This window comes from Papaver somniferum, chromosome 7 (assembly GCF_003573695.1).
Source record: "Papaver somniferum cultivar HN1 chromosome 7, ASM357369v1, whole genome shotgun sequence".
Lineage (NCBI taxonomy): Eukaryota > Viridiplantae > Streptophyta > Magnoliopsida > Ranunculales > Papaveraceae > Papaver > Papaver somniferum.
Genome location: NC_039364.1, coordinates 42049155 through 42071627, shown reverse-complemented (window position 1 = coordinate 42071627; position 22473 = coordinate 42049155). Strand labels below are relative to the sequence as shown.

The 22473-nt window shown below is 37.6% G+C and overlaps 1 protein-coding gene and 1 pseudogene across 1 annotated transcript; one reads left to right on the top strand and one right to left on the bottom strand.

Moving 5' to 3' along the window:
* The first annotated feature begins 6427 nt into the window (after window positions 1-6427).
* Window positions 6428-21252, top strand: LOC113297094 (WASH complex subunit 5-like). Its single transcript, XM_026545495.1, is given in 30 exon segments — window positions 6428-6689; window positions 6774-6932; window positions 6934-7549; window positions 7958-8101; window positions 8248-8346; window positions 8428-8553; window positions 8824-8886; window positions 9292-9384; window positions 9540-9650; window positions 9983-10146; window positions 10581-10659; window positions 10965-11066; window positions 11335-11391; window positions 11501-11545; window positions 11692-11782; window positions 12034-12116; window positions 12285-12359; window positions 12465-12558; window positions 12732-12804; window positions 13210-13269; window positions 13668-13761; window positions 14013-14111; window positions 14285-14389; window positions 14573-14902; window positions 15275-15355; window positions 15807-15869; window positions 15991-16077; window positions 16236-16354; window positions 20586-20643; window positions 20816-21252. Coding segments are annotated over 24 exon segments (2925 nt in total). The 5' UTR covers window positions 6428-6486; the 3' UTR covers window positions 14663-14902; window positions 15275-15355; window positions 15807-15869; window positions 15991-16077; window positions 16236-16354; window positions 20586-20643; window positions 20816-21252.
* On the bottom strand, window positions 16709-20819 carry LOC113297095 (annotated as a pseudogene).
* Window positions 21253-22473: the final 1221 nt, after the last annotated feature.

The window sequence follows — 22473 nt, the reverse complement described above, 5'->3', positions numbered from 1 at the left end:
AATCTAGCTCAAAACAGGGAATTCAGGTTCATGAATTCCAAAACCAGGATCAGAGGCGTGCCAATTCCTATTTAAAGACGTGTCTATTCTTAGGGAGGCTCCATATCTCTTTCATGCCAAAGGAAAATCAGTCTCATATTGTTTTCTTTTGACGAAAATACCCTTGGTTTCAAAAAGGCATTTTCTATCAGAAAAGGGGTGTCTATTTGGTACAAGGAATTGAAAAAGTTCTCAACATGCAAGGTGCTGACTCCACAAGAAATATGCATGCTTACCAAGACTCTTCGAGTATCTCCAGAGTGTCTGAAGGAGTTACACTCGACGAAAGAGAAATTAGGGTTTAGATGAAGTACAAGTCTGAATCCAAAATTTGCCCGAGATAGGTATTCCGAAACTTAAAAAGGTAGATGCATGTCTTTGCTCACGCTCTTCACCAACGTCAAGGTCATCCAGGAAACCGTTTAGAAACTCTCTCTTCACCACATACTCGCCTATACATGTTCAGAAACTCAAGGATGCACAAAGAGGGAAAATTAGGGTTTTGGTCGAGTAAACCCTAATTAACGAATTTTATCCTTCCAAGACGGAAATTTTGTCCCATCAAGACTTCGGTATTACTTCATTGACGTTCAAAGCAAAGTCCCAGGGAATTCCAAGGTCCGGAATCAATTTTAAGATCAAAGTCGTAACGATCGAAGGCTAAACATCAATTCAGGGACTCTGCAAGACCAAAAGGATGAATGAATTGTAATTGCGTACGAATGACTTGTTACCATCTATATACTCATCATAGAACAATCAAGGTTCTACTCTGAGCAGGGGACTTAATGTAGATGGTGAAATTTGGATAAAGGGCTAAAGTGTCATTTCAACCCTATAAACAGAATTCAACTCTCACGGGAGATATTAAGCCCTTGGTCCTCAAGGCATCCTTAGCCACGATTTTTAGTATACGTCCCCACGAGATACTGATGGTCGTGATGCCGTGACTCCTAGCGCACATCCTCAACGAGATGTCGCTGGTCACGTAGGTTGTGTAGAGCGTAAAACGTCCCCGACATACTTATGAACCAGAACATCCACAATTCCAGCATGTTTTCGCGAGACGTAGCTGATTGTGATGCCATGATTCCTAGTATACATCCTCAACGAGATACTGCTGGTCATGTAGGCTCCGTAGATGCGTAAATACGTTCTCGATGAACTTACGACCCAGAGCGGAGATTTGCATATCTCCCGTAAGCACAACTCGCCCTATTTGAGATTAAAGACTGATTCCTAGTACATCATCACGAGATACACTGGTCATGTCTGCTCTAGGCTCTGACTCGACTTACTGAGGTTTCCGTATAACTCCTAGGACATCCCCGCGAGATACGTTGGTTATTCTACCTCTGAGCCTTTTTGACAAACTCCTAGAACATCCTTTCGAGATACACTGGTCTTTTTGGCTCATCATATGGACACACAGTTGATTCCTAGCACATCTCTGCAATATACGCTGGTCAAAGACGAGTAAGCCAAAGTATCGCAGAAACATTAATTCGGGCGTACAAAGCCTTTTCTCTCTCTAGGCCGAGTCTCAGTTGGCCGCAAAGAGATAAAGATTCGTTAAGAAAATCTTCGGAGAGATTTTTGAGTCGTCTGCAAAAATCACAAAGAGATTTTTGAGCTGTTTGCAAAAATCTCTGAGAAATTCAAAATCTCTCTGCAAAAATCACAGAGAGAATTTTGAGTTGTCTGCAAAAATCTCAGAGAGATTCAAATCTCTCTGCAAAATTCACATAGATATTTTTGAGTTGTACGCAAAAATCTCTCTGCAAAAATCACAGAGAGATTTTTGAGTTGTCTGCAAAAATCTCAGAGAGATTCAAATCTCTCTGCAAAATTCACAGAGAGATTTTTGAGCTGTCCACAAAAATCTCTGAGAGATTCAAGATCTCTCAGCAAAAATCACAGAGAGATTTTTTTTGAGAGGCGCACGCCTTACCTAGTACTCAAAGCCTATTTCTCAGCCTCTCAAATACGCTCACAACTAGAAAAATTGAGCCTGAATTATACATGGCTATCCAAAAACGTGGATAGGATCTCTTGAGCACCGCACGCTTAACAAAGAGACCTATAAACAATAATATGGTTTTCACATGACATGTGTGACCGGCCACGGAGAGAGGGAGATCCGCCTCAGCTCCTCTCACACTCTGCACACGATTCCTAAGGAATTTCATTCCTTTTCACGTGACTCATCCTAGTCATTCTCACAAATCAGAGAGATATCTCTCTATCTTGGCCAACTCGGCTAAAGAGAATATTTCTCTCTCAAATACGACATCACGAAGGCTGATTTAACTTCACACAAATGGGGGGATATCAATTAGGATTTTTGTCTGGTGGTCTATGACACGTGTGAGAAATATCCGGCTTATTTATCACTGCAGAAGAGAATAAAAGCGGTAGAATAATGAGATAAACTCAACCTAGTTTATCCTTATTCCTGAAGAAACGGGGGAATTGTTCCGCATAGCACGTAAAGCAATCCTTATCTTCACCGACTTGAGATTAGAGAATCCAGCTATAAATAGGTCATCTATTTTCCAAGCTACGATCATCTTTCTCATAACCTCTCAGAGCAATAACTTGTTCTCTGATCTCTCTCTTCATCTGCTTCCCTCCCTAAGACCAGCCGTAATCCTTCTTCCCTGTGACTGAAGCAGCCTTTGAACGGTCACTGTGCGTGGTTTAGGCAAAGACTTTTTGTGCTCAACCTCCCGAAACTCACTTTCAAAACCCTAGAATCCAATATCTAGCCTCTCACCGATTTTAGGTAACTACAGTTTCGATGCCTTGAATAAGCGCAACAACAAACAAGTTCAGATCCTTGTTGATTACTTGGAAGTGACAACAAAAAGAATGTGCATCTCGATTATTAAGGTTCAATGTTTCTTCTTGAATTGATGTTCAACGTTTCTTCTTGAAATTTCTAAAATATGTTTTTCCATACAGTAAGTTGTTGTTGTGCACCATTGATTTGATCTTGTGTAACAAAAACATAATTCCTGCAAATGCATTCATCTTTAGCTAAGCTAAATTTGCGACCGCGGACTGCCATATTGAATTTGTAGAGTAAAAAAATGAAAAAAATTGAAACGATATTAGAATTGGGTACTTATAGGGTGATGGATTTATGGATGTTAGATCAGAGATACTGGTCGATGTAGTCTTCAAAGGTAACATAAACTTGACCGTTTGGTCTAGTGTCCACCAAGCGTCGAGACTCCACCACTCGACAGCGACTACACCTCGCATGGCTAAGCCAAGTCAGTTTGTTGGGTTGCCATCTCTACCATGGGTAGGGGTGTGCAACGGACGGGCGAATGCGGATTAGGGGTCACCCACGTCCAAACCGTAAAAGCTGCGGATTTGGAAAATCCAACCGTGTCCGGTCCAATCACCCGCGGATCAACGGGTGATACGGGCCAGATGCGGATTAACCGCGGATTTAGTAAAAAAAAAGTAAAAAAAAACCTAATTAAGAGATTGAAATGAATCTGAGCGTTATGTAAAACTTGGTTAAAATTTCTTCATCTCTTATTTTTTATATCTTCTCTTCGTTCCATTACTCTTTATATATTCCAATCAGCTCTTAGCTTTCAGGTTCAAGGATTTGACTTCACTATGGATCAGTTTCGAGTTAAACTTCTACCCTCTTGTTTTATATGTTGGATATTTTCAACATTTGCCGCTACGCAGAGTTATACGGTGATCGACCTGGTTTTACTTTGTAAAACCTAGAAGTTTCCATTCAAAATTGAACAGACGCGTCTCTTCCCATAAGCCACCATTAATGGATTTTGGAAGCGTCTGTTGGTGATGAAACGACACTACCAACATGCATGAATATCACTATAACTAGCGAAGATGTTCTCCCATTCCAACACATCAAAAACAATCTGTTTTCTTCTTCTCTAAAAAGCATCATCAGAACCTTATACAGTGTGATTCTTGGTCGGGTCAAGGAAGTACAATCCTTGAATTCGATTACGGTGTTAGGGCTTCATTGAATCCTGAAGGCATAATTCGAGAGACCGTTTGTACTCGCCAAATTTATTGGGAAAGGTCGAATTATTGTCTAAAAGAATCGAAAGAGCCTTGAAGTCAGGGGTACGCCATTTTCTGTTTTTGTTTTCATCCTCTTGTTTAACCCAAAATTTCCAACATTATATTCAACTCCCCCTCCTTCATTCCTTGGTGCAATTTACTTCATGACCAGACCAAGAAAAGTCTACTTAGTGGATTTTGCATGTTATAAACCAAAGCAAAATTTAAAATGTAGCAGAGAAAGATTCATTGAATTATCATCTTTGCTAGGTACTTTTAAGGAACATAACTTGGATTTTCAAAGGAAATTTATTGAAAGATCGGGGTTAGGGCAGATGACGTACTTGCCGGAAGCTGTGTTACGGGTACCTCCTAATCCGTGTCTCACAGAAGCGAGAAAAGAAGCTGAAATGGTTATGTTTGGAGCTTTGGATGAGTTGTTTAAGAAAGCAGGAGTGAATGTCAAAGATACGTATTGGGATTTTAGGTACGGTCCGGGTGAATCCGCGGATTTCGAAGTCCAACCGTAACCAAACCGCTAAAAGTGCGGATTTGTGAATCCCACCCGTGTCCGGCCCATAGATCTTGCGGATTGGATTTCACCTGTAATTTTACGGACGAATACGGGTGAAATCTGCGGTTCCGGATATAACCATGGGTGCAAAACTGGCAAACTAACCAGGTTGCTATGTTCATAGGGACCGGCCCAATAACGATAGTTTTTCCTTTCTTTTGAACGATTTTTTGGGGACCATGGTTTTTTTGGGGGGACCATGGTTTTATTTTGGGTAAAGGCATTAGAAGTAATTTTAGGTCACCCCATATCTAGTTATTTATTTAATACCTAATCTATCCTCTTAATTAATTTTAGGTTATGATTAGTGAATTATTTAGTTAAAAACAATTAGTGAGATTAAATTAAAAGATGTGTTTATTATTAGTTGAGTAGAATTATTGAGAGAGTAGAGTTAGAGAAGATGAAGGAGAAAAACATGGAAAATATTTTTTTTTTCCAATTCACTAAGGTTGAGTATTCAAATGATGAAAACTCATCTGATTCTTCATTTCCATCCTCTCCTAGAATATTTGTTAATCTTCAAAATGATCCGTATTTGAACTGGATTTTCAACAGTTCGGTTACTTTATATGAAGAACAAGTAACCGAACTCATCTGAAACTGTAGTTCGGTTACTTGTTCCAAACACGCAGGTTACCGAACTCTCAAATAATAGAATTTCTAGGAGTTACAACGTTATGTTCGGTTGGTTCTCAACTAACCGAACTTTGGTGTACAAAGTTCGGTTGGTTCGCACACTGCATGCACTTTTGATCTAACCGAAGTTTACGTAATATAAGAGTATATAAGTTTACAAAGTTCGGTTCTTTCGCAAACTTGAACCTAACAGCTAACCAACCGAACTCTGAGTTCGGTTTCTGCGATAAAATTGTGAAGTTACCGAACTTAACAAACAAAAAAAATGTGAAGTTCCAGCGTCTATTGGCTAAGTTCGGTTACTTTGTAGTTTTAAAAGTTTTTGCGAACAAACCGAACTCTATTGGCTAAGTTCGGTTATTTTGGAACTCAACATAGTGGCCACAATAGCACAGTTCGGTTAGATTGGATTTGTTTTTTTCGGTTCTAAGGGTGGAGTTCGGTTACTTTGTAGTTTTAAAATTTTTTGCGAAACAACCGAACAGAGAGTTCGTTGACTTAGTTTTAAATCCAATATAACCGAACTGTTCTTCGTGTTCTTCATTTTCAAGAAATTCGGTTAGTAAACTAGGGTTTTTGGAAAATCGGCCTAACCGAACATGGCTCTGTAACTCCTATTAAAACCCTATTTTGATGATTTCTATTCGATTGAAGCAATCAAAATAAAATTAAAGTGAAGGGTTTGTTGGAAAATACCTCCGGAGTGGTCCCATGACAGAATCAGGTTGCGGCTGACGTCTTTTATACTCTATATAATTATTATGTAACCGAACTTAATTGTGATTGCATTGATGTTGTTACATTTCTTAAATAGGCGGTGGCGGTGGTGGTGGTAACCGGTGGTTGGTGGTGGTGATAATCGGAGGTGGTGGTGGTGATAATCGGCGGTGGTGGGCGGTGGTTGGTGGTGGTGATAATCAGAGGTGGTGGTGGTAATCGGCGGTAATGGGCGGAGGTGGTGGTTATATATAGGTGGTTATCAGGTTGGTTTTAAATTAAATTAGGTTAGTCATTTCAACGTTTTAGGACACCCTTATCACTATAGAGAAGGTGGCCTAATAAAATCATGGTCCCCTCACAAAAAAAAAAACCATGGTCCCTCAAAAATCATTCTTTCTTTTCAGCATTTCAGGTTTAAAGATTGTGATGATGAATTAATCAGTGCTGGAACGAAAATGGATGATAACGAAGAAGTTAGTTCAGCATCGACATCATCGAATATGAAGAGATGCGGCGAAGAAGAAACTACTTCGTTTCCAGAGCTTCTAAACTTCACTTGTAGAGTCGAAACCCTCATTTCACAACTCTTACTCTTATCTACTCGCATTCCTCCTCATTTCCTCGATGCTCGATATGATCCAATACTGTTTGATCTCAGGTTAATCACTAAGTTTCTAGGGTTTCGCCTATTTATTTCGTTTTTCTTTCTTGAAATTTTACTTACTGTTTTTCTGATAATCAGGTACTTTGATTCACCTAGTGAATTTGAAGCAAAAATTGATGGAAATAAAAAATTGGAAGAACTCGAAGACGAGCTTCGAGAATCCTGTTCCGAGTATATGCAAAGATTCTTTCAATTGGTGAGTGGAATTGTAGTTTACCATCAACAACTCTTTGAATACATTGGAGGATGAGTTAGGACGACAGTTGATTACAGAATCATTAGCGTTGTTTGGATGTTTGTTATTACTTATGGAACATCATATGAGTGGATATTTAAGAGAGAAGTTGCTTGTTGCTTATCTGCGCCATAAACGTTCTTTCAGTGTTGGTAATTTAGAAGGCATTTGCTTACTTTGTCGTGCTCATACGGTGACTGCATTTCGTCCAATTGAATCTTCTGTGATGGTGTCAGTTCAGAAGCCTGAAGAGCTCTTTATCAGATTTGCTTTCCCGAAACAAGTTGTGGGTCGTGTTATTAGTTGCTTAAAGTACTGTGATTTGTACAACCGTGTAAGGTACTACCCTGATAGTGAACACCGCTCTGTGGCATTGGCATCTCAGGCTGGATATATGTATGTTATGTTGTTTTATTCGGTAGAGATGCTTCATGATGGGGTTGCAATGCGAGAAATTGTTGATCGATTCTTTAAAGATTCACTAGTAGTTCCAATATATATGCATTTTACTGTGGATTTGTCATTGTCTTGGGATGTGTACAAAGGAGCAAAATCATCCCTTTCATCGTTTCTTCTGCCATCGTATATTGGGGATCAGAGCCAGCTTCACTATGTGAAGGTTTGTTTTATTACTGGAGGATAGTTCTCGTTTGTTGCTATTTAGTCTGCCTTACATAACTATGTATCACCATTCATTTTAGGCTTAAACAATTCCAAAATTGCCAAATAACCACTAAACAACAATATGAAACATGGTTAGACATTTTTGTAAAATAACTGAGTTACAGGAACAACCCTATAGAGTTTTGAGGAAGTAACTAAGCATAATTATTAAATGCCAACTTATACCAAACTTCCCAAAATCTGATGAAATGTGCATTTAAAAGTTTCTGCGCTAGATAAAAAACAAGTTCAAAATCACATTCTGTTCCCAAATAACTTCACCAAGCTTACTATGTTTTATTCTTCATTTAGAAAAATCTTATTCATGATGGTGATGGATTGTGGATATACGTTAGTATTTCAGGTTAAAGACCTCATGTCCGAGCTATGTTCAGTTCAGTTAAGTGGTATGAAAAGCTCAGATGCCTTGTTAAGTGACTCCCAGTTGCTTTTCTCTTTGCTTAGAAACTGCAACGTTTCCCTGAGGTGGCTTTTGCTCCATAGATCTGTAAGCTTCCTGAAACAAAATAATTGGCATCTTCTTTTTGATCCACTCATTTCATTTGCTTTTGTTACCTCTTTAGTTTACCCACTTCTCCTTATTGTGTTGTATATGGTTATCAGTAAGTATTTCCTATTTTCTACTACTTGTAGTCGGCTGACAAGAAAACAAAGGAGATAGCAGTGTCTGCTGGAACTGCTCATCAGATCGAGGAAGACGCTCTTTTATCATTTCTACTGAAGACGTCCCAAGTAATTGTTGTCACCTGTAAGCATAGCACCTTGTATTTTTGTTTGTCCAATGTATTCATATCACAGAAACGCATGTTTCAGGTTGAATTTGAGTTAAAACAACTGTATACTGAGCTTATTGAGAGCAGAAGAACTCTGTGGGAAGAGAACAAAGGACGCACTTCCCATTCTATCCGACAGTTATCTGAGTATCTCTTTGGAACTCAAGTACGTATGAGCTTACGTTCGTTAGTTTATTCGCCAGTCTCATTTTCTTCCCTCCTGTAAATCATATTTTGCCTGTGAGCATTCTTGAGTTTCTTTTTTAATTTTGACCATTTCTAGGCTATTTTTCTTTTTTAAAGTAATTAATCTCGACGATTTTCTTGGCAGCACATATGCTGATAGAGGTTGAGTTGCAAATACATGAAGCGACAACCATATCTTTGTGGGATTTTGTCTGTTCACTATCTGAACTTCTTATCCACTATCTTGCAGACTTTGTCGCCAAAGATAAAAGATGGAAAGTTGATGGATGTGTTTAAGAATATCTCAAAACAAGTAAGTGGTCTGGCATGTACCTACTAAATATTCACCAGGAGAGATATACAGTTCTGTTTACGTGAATTGTTGTTTTCGTTTTCTCTTTTTTCTGGTCATTTTCTCGTCTCCAGGTTGCACATATATTAGTTTTCCTTTTTTCCTGACGACTGTCTAAATTTCGTACTAGATTGATATTCTGATGATGGGAACTTTGTATTACAAAAAATGAAAATAAAAAGTGTGGGTTCAAAAGAGAAACGAGAAAAGAGAAAATTTTACTTTGGTATGTGATTATGTTAATTGCTTATTTGCTTCATCCAGATTAGCAGATGTCATCCAGTGCCGCACGTGTTGTAGTATCTATCTAACTTAGGGTATTACGACTTTTGTGAACTCTGACTCTAAGTTTTCTGATCTGGGCAGGTTTATTCATTGGACTATAAGGACATTGTTAATTCTGGCAAGAAATTGTATCACATGATTTCCTCTGTAAGAGAAATCGAACAACTTGACAAGGTATTTTTTTTATAGTGGAGGTTTCTAATAGCAGATCCTTGTAATTTTGTAAATTAAACTCCGCTAAGAACATACCCTGTTTTCCTTTTTTCTTTTTGGATGTGTGTACTTGCCTATTCTAACCATTGAGTTTTCTTTTTTTTCAAATTCTTCAGCTTAAAGAATGTTTGCAAATCAAGGAGCGGATATCTATCGTACAGAAGTACTTGCAGAATATGCTCCAAGCTCTCAATTTACAGGATGAAACAGTCACGACCTTATCTGTGGTATTGTAAAGCTTTTAAAAAATTATTTCTCATATACGACTTCAGAACTGTGTGGAAACTTGTCACCAGAACTTGCTATGTTCAATCCTATCAGTTGCCCAAGTATGTAAGCATAGGAGGATGTTGCTCTAGGCAGAATTGAATGGTGAAATATGATTATCTGTCAAATGAACGTTGTAAAAAGTTAATTATTATATGGATGATGGTGATCAAGTTTACTGAAAGAAAAACAAAAGATGCATTTAGAACATCTTCTATTTATGCAGTCACATTTCTTTTAATTTTCGGCTGTTAATTACATCTTACAAGTTATACTCGACATATGCATGCAGATTACAGATGCTGTCTACTTGTGGGGGTTTCTGGACAAATTTACTCGTAGATTGCAGAAGAAAATCAAACAAGATTCATCCGTGGTTCTCAATTTGCATTGTTTATTTCTCAAATTTCGAACAATGGTGGATGCACCCATTATCCGGCTTTCACAAAACCAAAGGTTGAATTTGCTGGTTCTACTTGTTATTATTTTGTAGTTATTTATTGTATTGTTTCCTTTTGCTCTTCTAAAGATAAAAGTTTTGGATTACGCAAAGTGGATAGTGGGGTGTGCTAAGAGTTTTAAATGAAACTAAGTTCTGTAAGATTAAAATTCATCTGTAGTTATATCATAGTCGGCTCTCTTGAAGCCTGTTGTGAACTTTAGACTACACGAGAATGGTGAATTGCGTAGAACAAAGCATGTAACCGTTTTTTATGTGTCTGATAACCTAAACATACTTACTATTGACGCAGTTTCCTTAACTTTTCATTTGTGCTAGTATTGTGATAAAAAGCTTTCTCTAATTTTCTAGTTTCTTGTATTTGTTACCTAATTTGCATGGTGCACGTCCTATCGTCCTGACTGTTCAATCTTTTCATGCTTATATGCAGTCCTGACCTTCCATTTGTCTCTGCGTATTACTCCTCTGAGTATGTGGCGCATATAAGTGCTATATTAGAGATCATACCAGTGAGTAATCTACTAATCTTTAACCTCAAGCACTAACAAGTACAATGTTTTTTTTCTTTCTCCCAATCAGTGTTATTTTCTTGTTGTTTCATTTAGTATAATTTCAGTAATGCTTTTGTGGAAAACTTTCACACAGGTTACGAAAACAAAGGATTTTTTTTCTTCAAGTATTAGGAAAGAATTAAAGGATAATGTTACTGAATTCAACTAGGAATACTTAGTATTTTTTACTTTGATTATGTTGTTCTATTCAGCTTCTCCTGTGGCATGAGCATCTTGTTGTCTTACTGTTTTTCTCCTTGTAGGTAATGCTGTTTACAATACTTAGTGATGATGTAGTTTCTACGCTACGTCCGAACTGCCTAGAAAGACGAATAGAAACAGATAATGTTCAGAATTTTCAGAAGGTAAGAAGTAAGAACTAAAAACTTGTAAAAAATGTGAGATGTGCTTTTATCCCAACAGATTACTACTGTCAAATTGGTTACAAATATAGAATTGTAGTTCCAATGAGATTGTGATGCTTGTACCAAGAATACGCTGGTTAATGGCAATAGAGAATATTGAATCTAATGGATAGTCCATTTTGTTGATTTTGTGGCAAGTCTATCTTTATGATTTTTTATATCCTATTAATTACCCTCAGAAAGCTTATATATATTTCTGGTGCTGTAGCCAGGTTCACAGTATCATTTAACAAAGGCACTTGCTCAAATATCCATAATCTCTCAGGTCTGGGTTGACAGATGATTTATCTGGAAAATTCTATCGACATATAACGACACAAACCCACATATTCCATTGATTCTTCTTTCTCTGAACTCTGCTAGTGCCGATGCAGGGAATAAAAGGAATCTCTGAAGCTCCCTTTGGGCTCATGGACCTGGTATATTCCACTGAGGCGTCTTCCTTCTGCTTTTGTCCTCTGACCATGTTTCTTGATCTATATCCTAGTTTCTTCCTTGTTACTTTTCTCTGCAATTCATTTTGATCCTCTCACATCTGTCTTCCTGTTATTATTTTGCAATCCAGAGTGTGAAAAACTGGATAGAGGACAAACTCCGGAAGGAGCTTTCCAAAAGATTTAAGGAGGCGTCAAAGTCCTTCCTTGTGTATCGTAATGGTATTGCATTTCTTCTTCAGCTTAGATAGAGTACTTACTTGGACCCATGCTTATATTTGGTACCTGTACAAGATTGTCGTATCATGATTCTTTCCCATATTCCAGTTGATTTTCTTAACTTGAAGGCCAAGTATTTAAAAAACTGGTTATAAATTGTTATTCTTATAATTTATCTGATTTCTGTTGAAGTGGAGAGATATTGGCATCCTTATCCTTACTTAAGCTTTAAGTGTTGCCATGACTTTCTACAGGTGGACTGGAAGAATTGGAAAAGAACTTGCAGAAATTAACAACATATTTTCTGTCTCAATTGCATGTCATGGAGTGCCTTCAGGTCATAATTTTTCTTAAACTGTGTTTCTAATGTTCCTTAATTCTTGATATAATGTTTAAACTTTGAAGTTTTCTATCCGTACATTCCGTTAGTACACACCACTTCCCTTTTATGGGTATCACGCTTCGTGAGTCTCAAGTGCTAAGTATTATGTTCTATTATCTTTAGGATCTAATGGATATACAAGGAACTCGTCTTTGGGAGGAAGAGTTTTCCTGCTTTTTGAAGCACTCTGCACAGAAAGTGAGTTGAGACTTATCATAAATTTGTAGTTTATTGCTTGATTTGACGTTTCTAATAGAATAATGACTACTTATTGAAGTTTATTTTCGCTTTTTATCTCTCAAGGAATATGATGATTTTGTAAGTCGACGAGATAAAAACTCAGCTGTCATTGTGCCTGTAGAAATGAACGAGTTCTCAAATGCACAGACATTTTTAGGTAAAAATTCCATTTGATGGGTGTAAGCTAATGCAGCCGCTTAAAGGTTAAATGTTGGACTGAATTCAAATGATCTGACCCCGCAACATTATAAGTGGGCATATTTTTGTTGTTCATGTGGAAAGTCTAACTAGCTTTGTCTTGTCTACTTGGAACTTTCTTAATGTTTGCAGGTGATCTACTGACCCAAATCCTGAAGCTGACAAAGCCTTCTCTATCGATGTATATAGAGCCTATGAGTGGTTGGTGAGTTTACATCTCTATTTTTGGAGACAGCCTACCTTCAATAATTCTTTATTTTATTTTTGGCGAGTTCCCCTAACAGCTTATTTGTTAGAAAATCTGAGTATGCTCCTGTCAATAATAAATTAAAAAATGCCAGTGTGCTGTAATACCTCTGTTAGATTCGGATCCAGCTAACTTTCCAGAGAGTTGTTGGATTTCCCAGTAGGCTTGTTAAATTTGTACCTATAGGGTTGCTGAATGCCTGAAAAGAATTCTACCTTGTTACCATACTAAAGAAATTTTGGCCAGTTGATTCACTTTGTTGTGGATATTTGAAGAAATTTTGGCCAGTTGATTCACTTTATTGTGGATCTTTGAAGAAATTTTGGCTTGTTGATTAACTTTATTATGGATCTTTGACTTCAGGTTTGATGCAGAAGGATGTGAATTACTGGGCATGCGTTTCTTTGAGCTATTGGAATCATGGTATAACTGCAATTTTTCTCTAGCTTTCAACTTTGATGTTTAATATATATAGCCAAAATCTGGGAATCTTTGATCACCATAGTTTGGTAGCCATCACGACTAGTGATCATGATATGCTGAGCTGACATGGGTTCCATTTGAACTAAATTGATTTGTTGTTTCACTTGTATTATATCAACACCAAAGACGAAAAGGTCAACCCTTCTGACAAAGTGCAATCTTGTTAGGACTTCTTTTTATGGTCTAGGAGATTTCCCTTCTTGGTCTTCTCTAGTTTGTGGTCAGTGTTGACACTTAGGCTTAAATATACTTCTGTTCAGAAGATAAATTAGCACTCATTTATCTTAACAAGTCAAGAAAAAAATGTTTCTCTTTGAGAAAAGATTGTGTTTCTTCAGTGTAGGACCTGTTGGAATGGCCAGCTTGGATTCTCTATTAGTTAAAATTATCACGGAGAACTTGAAGCTTGCATTCAAGGGTTTGAAAATTCTGGTGAGAATTATAATAATTAACTTGAAATGTCCTCAAATCTTATATGTGAATAAAGCGAGAGTCAATTTATCTGGAACCGCTAGTAATAGTGATGAGAATGTGGAAGATAATTGTTTCGATATTTTGAAAAGATTGAAACATATTATTCTGCACATTACCAACTAAACATAAACAAGAAGATCAGCACAATTATGATACTGTAATGAACTCTTGTCTTCTGAGTTCTCAAGTTAGTGTATGATTGCATGCAGATGGATGCAAGATGCTTGGAACAGATAGAAATGTTGAATACTGCTTTAGGTCCTCCATCATCCCTACCTCTATTCAGATGGTCTTCTTATCAGTTTATGGTATGAAGTTGCTGATTTTAGATTCCTACATAAAGCTATTCATTGTATTTTTTTTCTCTTAATTTGATACATCCGGTACTCGTCCCTACTATTAGTGACAATCCTCTGATTTTTGTGACAATGCTTTAATGGAAATTTTTATAACTGATATAGGAAGTCTTTCTGTTGTTCAGGCTAAGTTGCCGGGCATGTTATGGGAGCCATGGGTTGAATCTTGTATTGGCCAACTGCAAATACTACGATGTCTGATCAACTTAAAGCTTAACTCTGCATGTAAGGTAATTAAGTAGAAACCTATGCTAATATTCAGTGGACTATGTGTTAGCTTAGTTTGTAGGCAGTAATTATTGCAGGAAGTACCAGAGTTTGTGATTTAGCTTACTCGAGCATGAAGAAGAAGACCTCAAGTTCCCTATTCTGCAATATTCATTTTTGCTGATAATCCAATTTTCTCTTGTAAGGTTAAAGCACGGGCTGTGTGTCCAGCTCTTGATGGTATATTTACTTTAGTTTCCTCTCAAAGGGACAAGATGTTGATGGCAAGTTGGTGAAAAAGGTTGAGTCATGAGTGGACTTCTCTACGTATATGAGCATTTCCAGTTCATTGACTTTATTTGCAAGTAAAACAGGGCAATGCCAAGGAGAACTGTGCCACAACAGAACATTTTCTTCACGAGTTGAGCAAGCAGGGTGCCCTGTGTGGCTTTTGTGTCCCTCTTCGGACAACGTACCTTATCGAAGACCCCCCTCATTTTCTGGGTAGATGTGCGTCCATGGTAACAATCTCACAGGTAACCTCATTATCTTCCCTTCTCGCATGAATTCAGTTATCTGAATTGGTAGACACATACAACATAGTCATTCACAATTTGGACCTTACTAGTATGAGAATCTGGGTAAACCAGTCTGGCATTTATGATAGTATTGTGAACGTGTGCTGGTGGACCACCTCTTGGAAGCAATGGTTATTCTTTATAAATACGTAATGGAAGTCAAGTTAAGATATTTGCTTGAAATATACTTTTGAAGCTGAAATTTTCAACATGTGTGACGTCAGATTTTTTAAAATATAATGACCTGGTTACTGGTCCTAGATAATATTTTCTATATGCATTATCTTTCAACTTCTCACCATCTATTCCACTTATTTTCTCTGTTTGCAGTTGCCGCGGTACGTGCTGAATACTCACTTGGGTACTCTAACAAGTCATCTGAAGACGGTCTCACTCGATTTTTCTCCTGTAGTAAGTCCAAATATTATATTGATGATTCTCCTTTCTGGTTGTTCAACCTATAAACTTTATCGACTAAAGTGTACATGGAAGAGTGTTGCTAACACATTCAAGTCACCGTGCAATACTTGAATTATTTTTATATCGAGTGTGTGATGGATTCTGCAATTTGGTTTGTTGTTAACATTGGAAACGTGGTCCTTGGCTTAGATAAAAATGCTCACTTGACTAAATTACCCTGATCCAATTTACACAAGCCATTTTCAGATTGTTATGTTTGCCCTCAGTAAGTAGGAACTAGTTCATCAAGGTCCTGTGCTCAATGTCAGGTTCTCATATTTATTCTTAAATTGCCTTCTTATTAGTTGTTTTGCTCAGGCAAAGTTAATGATACTTGTGATTAAGAGTTTTTTTGTGGATTCTATTGCTTGTTGATGTATTGGAGTACTTGCTTCGCTTTTAGGTCATCGGTCTCGGAACTTTCCTCAGGCAGTTTCATCCCTCCTATCTGATGGAGTATGTTCAGGTATGTATCTTCTTCCACTAGACAAGTCACCTTCCTCGATATTTTATCACAGGTATAGGTTCAGCTAATAAAAAAATATTAACTTGGAGAATAGAAAGTAATGGTTGCATATTATGTGCAGTACATGGGTCAATATGTGCGGATAACCACGGAAACATGTGGGGCAAATCATGAACATCAGAAAGGAGCTCCTGATCCAACATCAGAGGTTCGTATATTTAGAATCACATGAACCCAATTTCAGGGCAAATTATATGAATCATTAAAGTACCTCTTGGTTTCCTGGGTTTTATTACTTTCGTCAGAATGGCCCAGTCACATGCACTTCATGTCCATGATTAAAAATGTTGGCACCTATTTTTTCAGGCCTTGAAATCAGTATTATGGATGATGTTTTTCTGTAAGCATATGGAGATACCCAAGGACGTGGTAGATTCATGTATACCTCCATCGCTGATTGCCGTTCTTCAAGTTTAAGCACACCTGTGAGTAGTATCATCCTTTTCTTGATTATATTGTTCTATTTTATTGCATACAGATTGTATACAGAATTAGAAAAAAGAAAACCAGATCTAATGAACCATAGTTTGTGGTCTAACCACTGTTTCAAAGTAAACATTTGTCCCGAATGGTTGTTTAGGCGTTGTTTCGAAGACAATGGTTTATGTATTATTATTCTGTCTCATTAACCTTAATGAGTTTGGCACTTATTAAAGTGATACAGAAGGCCTTCCATTACGAAAAACAAAGCATGTATTACCCATCATATGAACGAAGATTTGTTAAGGATGTAACACGTCTTTGGGAACAAATAGACAAACAGCAGAACGGTAGTAAACATTGTTTATTATTGGTTTTAGCTTTACATGAAAAGGGAATCATTTTAACTGTAAGTGACAAATATACATAGTACAACAGGAGAAGCATCAAATCAAAGAAACAAATGCTTTGTGACTTCGTCGGGTACACCTTATGTACCTGGTAGTTGCTAATATTACAGAAGTTGCATATAATTTTTATAAATAAACAAAACATAGGAGTACACACTATCATTTAAGAGTTGGGACCAGCTCATCTGGTACTGTTATTTGTGGTGCTTTGTTATCAAATGAACCTTTATCTTCTGCGTGTATCAATTAATATACCTGCAAAAAGAAAAAAATAATATGTGGTAGAATGTAAATATGATGATCTACCAACCAAATAAAAAACTAAAACTCTAAAAAATAGTGTCTGCATGAATTTCTTACAGGGAGTGATTGATATTTACCCTGAATAGGGGTTGTAGGTGAGCCTTCAAACTTTTATCGTTATCTTCGTCCCATTGGAGCTCTTCATCAAACCATCCTTGACCATCTCCAAGAATCACTTTCAGTTTAGGTGGGATATTGTTGTGATTACTCAATGGGAGTCTTTTAAGATTCTTACACCTGTCAACTTTCAGAACTTCTAAAGTTGGCCAAACCAAAATCCTTGACTGCTCCTCTGGCTGCTGAAAAATTGAAAGCTTTGGTAGCCGAACTAGATGAAGCTGCGTTAAGTGAGATAGTGGCACATCTGCATTTGATATGCCACCTGTCTTCTTATAGCCATCTTCGTAAAATTTAACCTCCATTTGGTTGCAATAGCTCACACAAAAAAAATTTAGTTTCGGTAGACCTCCATGAACCAGTAGAAGTCTGATAGGTAAGAGGTGCTCCATGCTGTGGCACCTATCCACAATGAGTTCCCTGAGGTTAGGGAAGACTATTTCATTAGGTGGCTGACAAGTATTACGGAGGTAGTGAGGAGGGATCTGACTTGAATCTTGGTCTATATCCAGTAACACCAAGTCTTGTTCATCATGCTTTAATGATTCTACAATTGTCACCATGCCACTGCATCTAGAAATCTTGAGCTTCTCTAACTTTTGAAGTGAAAGTAACATTGCTGGAGAGAAGAGATGTTTCAGCTCATAACATGCCTCCACTTCCAATACTTCTAACATTTGGAGGCTTTCAGCTGGACAGACCCCCTTCCATATACTCATGAGCTCTGGAAGTTCTATCAAATACATTTCTTCTAACCTAGGATAGGTGACAACAAGTGCATCCTCGTCAACGCTTCTTGTATCAACAACTTCCAAGTAGAATACCTCTTTCAACTTGCGACATTCTTCCACTCGGAGTACTCTTAGATTCTTTAGCTTCACAAATACATCAGAGTGAAAGATGCTATCCAACTATTTGCATTTCTGCAGTTGCAGTAGGTTTAATTTGTTGAAGAATCCTGATGGCATTGAGCCACGAAGAATCGATTTCAAATTACTCAATGAATGCAAATATAGTTTTTCTAGTGCAGTGAATGTAATTACGGGGATCTTCTCCATAGTCACTAGGTATTCCATTTGATGACATTCTCCCACAAAAAGAGACGCCATATGAGAAAAGCCAACATGTGTAACAAGTTGCCCCATGCTACTTAGGCCAGTACAATTTACCAGCATTAGATTATCTAATCTTGCCAGCAGTACTTTGATTGAGTTGTAAAACAGTTTTGATGTGGAAAGATAACAATCGAAGTGCAATGAAATATTGCAATAATATGGTACATAGTCCCTGTTGCTAGGCCAGCTACATCCCATGGATATGGACAAGCTTACCATTTTGTTGTTACGTGCATCCAGGTGGAGAGTGTTCAAGCAAGTCAAGGATGCGATCTCATCTAGACTGGCATTACTTCCATTTCGTGTTTGCCCAACTTCCCACTGACACGAGCTTCCTTTCATGTACAGTTCCTCCAAGTGAGATAATCTTGATATCACATTTGGTGGAATGGTAAGCTCATGATTGTCTGATAGATTTAATGACTTCAGATTTGATAAGCCCCCTATTTCTTCAGGCAATCTTAATATATAGCAATTTACAAAACTTAGTATTTCAAGTTTCTTCAGTTTTCCGATTACGGATAAACTTGTGCGATTATTGTAAAAGTTGCAACAATCTAAATGAAGTGACAGGAGGTTCACAAGGAAAGAAAGTGATGAAGGCAACGAGGAAATACCGGTATGGCTCAAGTCAAGAGCGACGAGAGCTATCATGCTTTGGAAAAAATTATCTGGGATTTTCTGCAATGAGCGATTCTTTTCCAGCGACAAGCTTAAGAGATGAGGGAGTTCAGGGTTGTCTGGTAGGGCACTGATTTTATTCTCCATAAGTGACAGTCGCAAGCATTTAGCAGCAGACAATAGTCTCCTTTCTGGCCAATCTTTCAAACCCACATCTGCCAGTACGAAAAATCCGTTGTCCTCTTCTGATGCAATTTTTATGGCCACATCTCGAACAATGTCATGCATTTTCACAGTATATATAGTACCATCATGTTTCTTTGCGTCTAATAGCAACAAACATGAAGCTATAAGTTTGTCCAACACTGTTTGCAGTCTACCCCTCACCTGCTTGATAGTCTCAAGATCTTCCATTATAGTCTGATCGCTCATAACATATATCATCAATTTATCAATGTTTATTTGGCAGTCTTCATGAAATAAGCTACAAAATAGGAAGCATCTTTTGATTATTTCGTTTCCCAGGTGATCATAACTCAGCCTTATCGAGGAAAAAACTTTGGAATTCATTCCATTAATATAAGTGAAGTTCGAGCTTCTTAGTTGAAGAACGGTATCATCCCACACAAGCTTGTCTTTGTTTCTCAATGCCCTACCAAGTGTAACAAGTGCTAAAGGCAAGCCACCACATTCTTTAACAATCTCTTCAGCCACTGTTTGTAGAGCGGAAGAATTGTCCATGTTACCAGCGCTTTTCTTGAACAGAAGCCATGAGTCTTCTTCTGTTAAGACTCCGACTTCGATATATTTTGGATTCAATAGAGAATTACATACTTCAAGGCTTCTTGTGGTGATTACAACTTTGCATACTTTGTGGCGGTTTTTCCCGTAAGGGATACCCACATCAGCCAATATATCTAGATCGTTAGTCCAGACATCATCAAAAATCACGAGAATCCTTTTCTCTTGCTTCAGTCGCTCTGATAGAAGTGCGGCTCTGGTGGATGTATCATCCAATTGTCGAAGTTGTAGCAAACCCAGCTTCTGTGCAATTTCATCTTGAATCCTTTTCAAGTCAGGGTTGTGTGTAACGGTTGTCATTATAACGACATTAAAAAGTTTCTGTTTCTTCACTTCTTTGCGTATGTGATTCACTAGCGTCGTCTTGCCTACTCCGCCCATTCCGTATATCCCGACTGAGTAGGTTTCTTCGTCCTTCAGTGCTGTCATGACTTGGTTCATGGTAGATTCTCTTGATGCGAGATCGGCAATATCTTCAGTACCTTTTGGCGTAAATGGCTTAACATCTGGAGGAGAATGATGTGAAACATCATGGCAGAAGCTTTTTGCTTCATTTAGGAACTCATCAATTGTTTCTATCTTCTTTTCGGCTGCTCTACCAATTTTACGGCGACTGTGACTAGAACACCAACACTGATTGTGATTGAAAATTTCCGCATCCTCACCATTAAGTAATTTCATTAATCCTATTGTTGGCTCATCCTGGATAATTTCCTTGTCCACCCTTCTCAGCCAAGCTTTTATGACTTTTCTGATTGATTCTAGATTCTTCTCAGCTGCAATGACTAGTTTGTATATCTGTTTTCATGTTGTTCAGATCTTCCATTTTTGTCTTAAACTTTTCCATGTTCTTCTTGTGATGAATGCAGTAGCCAATTTGACGCATGCTTGGAGTAATCGCCAGTGACGTGAAAACTTCCACCAAAGGTCCAACCAGACTCTCCATTTGTAATTTTAGATTAGATGAAATAATCAATGAATATACTGTAGTTCTGTAACTAATCTCTAGATTTTTTGTTCTTTGAGTGCTTGGGTGGTCTTAGAAGGTGGATGAATTTAAAAAATAACGCCTTTGATCTACTGATGTGTGCTGTCTCAGATTCAGAAAAGATCAAGAACTAGCAAAAGACTGGGAGATGTGCAATTTACTCTGTGCTACATAAAAGAGGAGCAGAAGACTGAGTCTGTTTTGGTTAGCTAGATGGTTCTAATGGATATTTGAATGCGCCCTTGATCAATCTTGGATAATGGTTCAGTTGCTTGCTGTTTGTACTTTGTTAGGTTTTCTTCTTAGTGTTGTTTTAATTTTTCTTCCTGAGTTTACTCGATTAGGTTAACAATCTTCAGGTTTTCTCATAGTCTGACAAGTGATGCTACTTCAGAATTTCCTGCTACTCATGCAGTTAGTATTTCGAATTAAGAATTCGGTGTTGACAACTTTGACATCTTTTGAAGTTTCCTACAAAAAACACTACCTTGTGGGATCTACCAACATATGGATGACGCCACTGCTGATTTATTTTTCATTTCCAGTCAGATCACTATCCTTTGTCGAAAATGATCATCACCGTTCAATGGTTGAAAATGGATTCTACTGCTATACTTGCCCATTCTTATTTGCTTGGGAAGTTCGTAGAGCTACAGATAAAAGTAATCTCACCGTGATTCCTTTGACTTAATCAAAGCCTCAAAGCTGAAGAAGTCCGTGGAAACGAATCAATAATCTTGCCGGTTAAGCAAATGATTTAAGAAAAGTCTTTAGGTTCATGACGTTGAGAGGATGATGGTGGTACGAAAATGATGTGTGGTAGTCTGATATCAAGGAAATATTATATGGCAGAAAATCCTAGGAAGAATCCAAGAAATGTCCGATTGTAAATGATGTCCAACAATTTTACCATTTTTTTACGGGCTATAATTGAGGCCCAACAAATATACCCTCCCCTAAAAAACCGGGATTGTCAGATTGCAGATATACCCTTGAATATATATCACTATTGTGAAAAGAGAAGGAGACAAAAAATGGGGAGAAAAGGTAGACAAAATTCTCATTAGATGTGTATCATAGACAAACATTAAAGCCTCTATTTATAGGGATAGACACAAGGGCATCCCAGTAATAAACGAGATTCACCCTAGATGTTTGTAACATAATTACACGTTATAACACTCCTCCTTATGACATTGTGTCTAAGCTAATTGCCTCATTAAAACCTTGTCAGAAAATTCCAAAAGGACAAAACCTGATCTAAGGGAAAAGAATACAATTGACAAAACTTTGGACACACAAACGTTGCCTCATTAAAATCTTGACAAGGAAAACCCAGTGGGAAAAACCTTGATGAAGGAAAAAGCGCACGACACGATAAGTCCAATAGAATGCACCTTATGTGATTGTGCTCCCCCTCATGAGTACTTCAGTAAATTCTTGGCTTGCAAATGTTTGAGTCGAGAGTTCCCAATTTCGGTGGACGAATTTCTTAAACGTCGGCGATAACAATGCTTTCGTGAAGAATCTGCTAGTTGATGAAATCTTCTTTTATGTAGACAAGCGGTATTTTTTCCAATAATAGTGTTCTCGAGTCTTCATGCTTCTTTAAACACATTGTGGACTTGTATCTTATTGCTAGATTTTCGGAGATGATTTGGAGTCGTAGTTGATGTAGTTTCTTTAACAACAGGCCAAGACGTAGATACATTTTCATAAGTGAACAAATTTTATTTGTGGTCATACCTTAAGTGAATAGCGTCCAAATT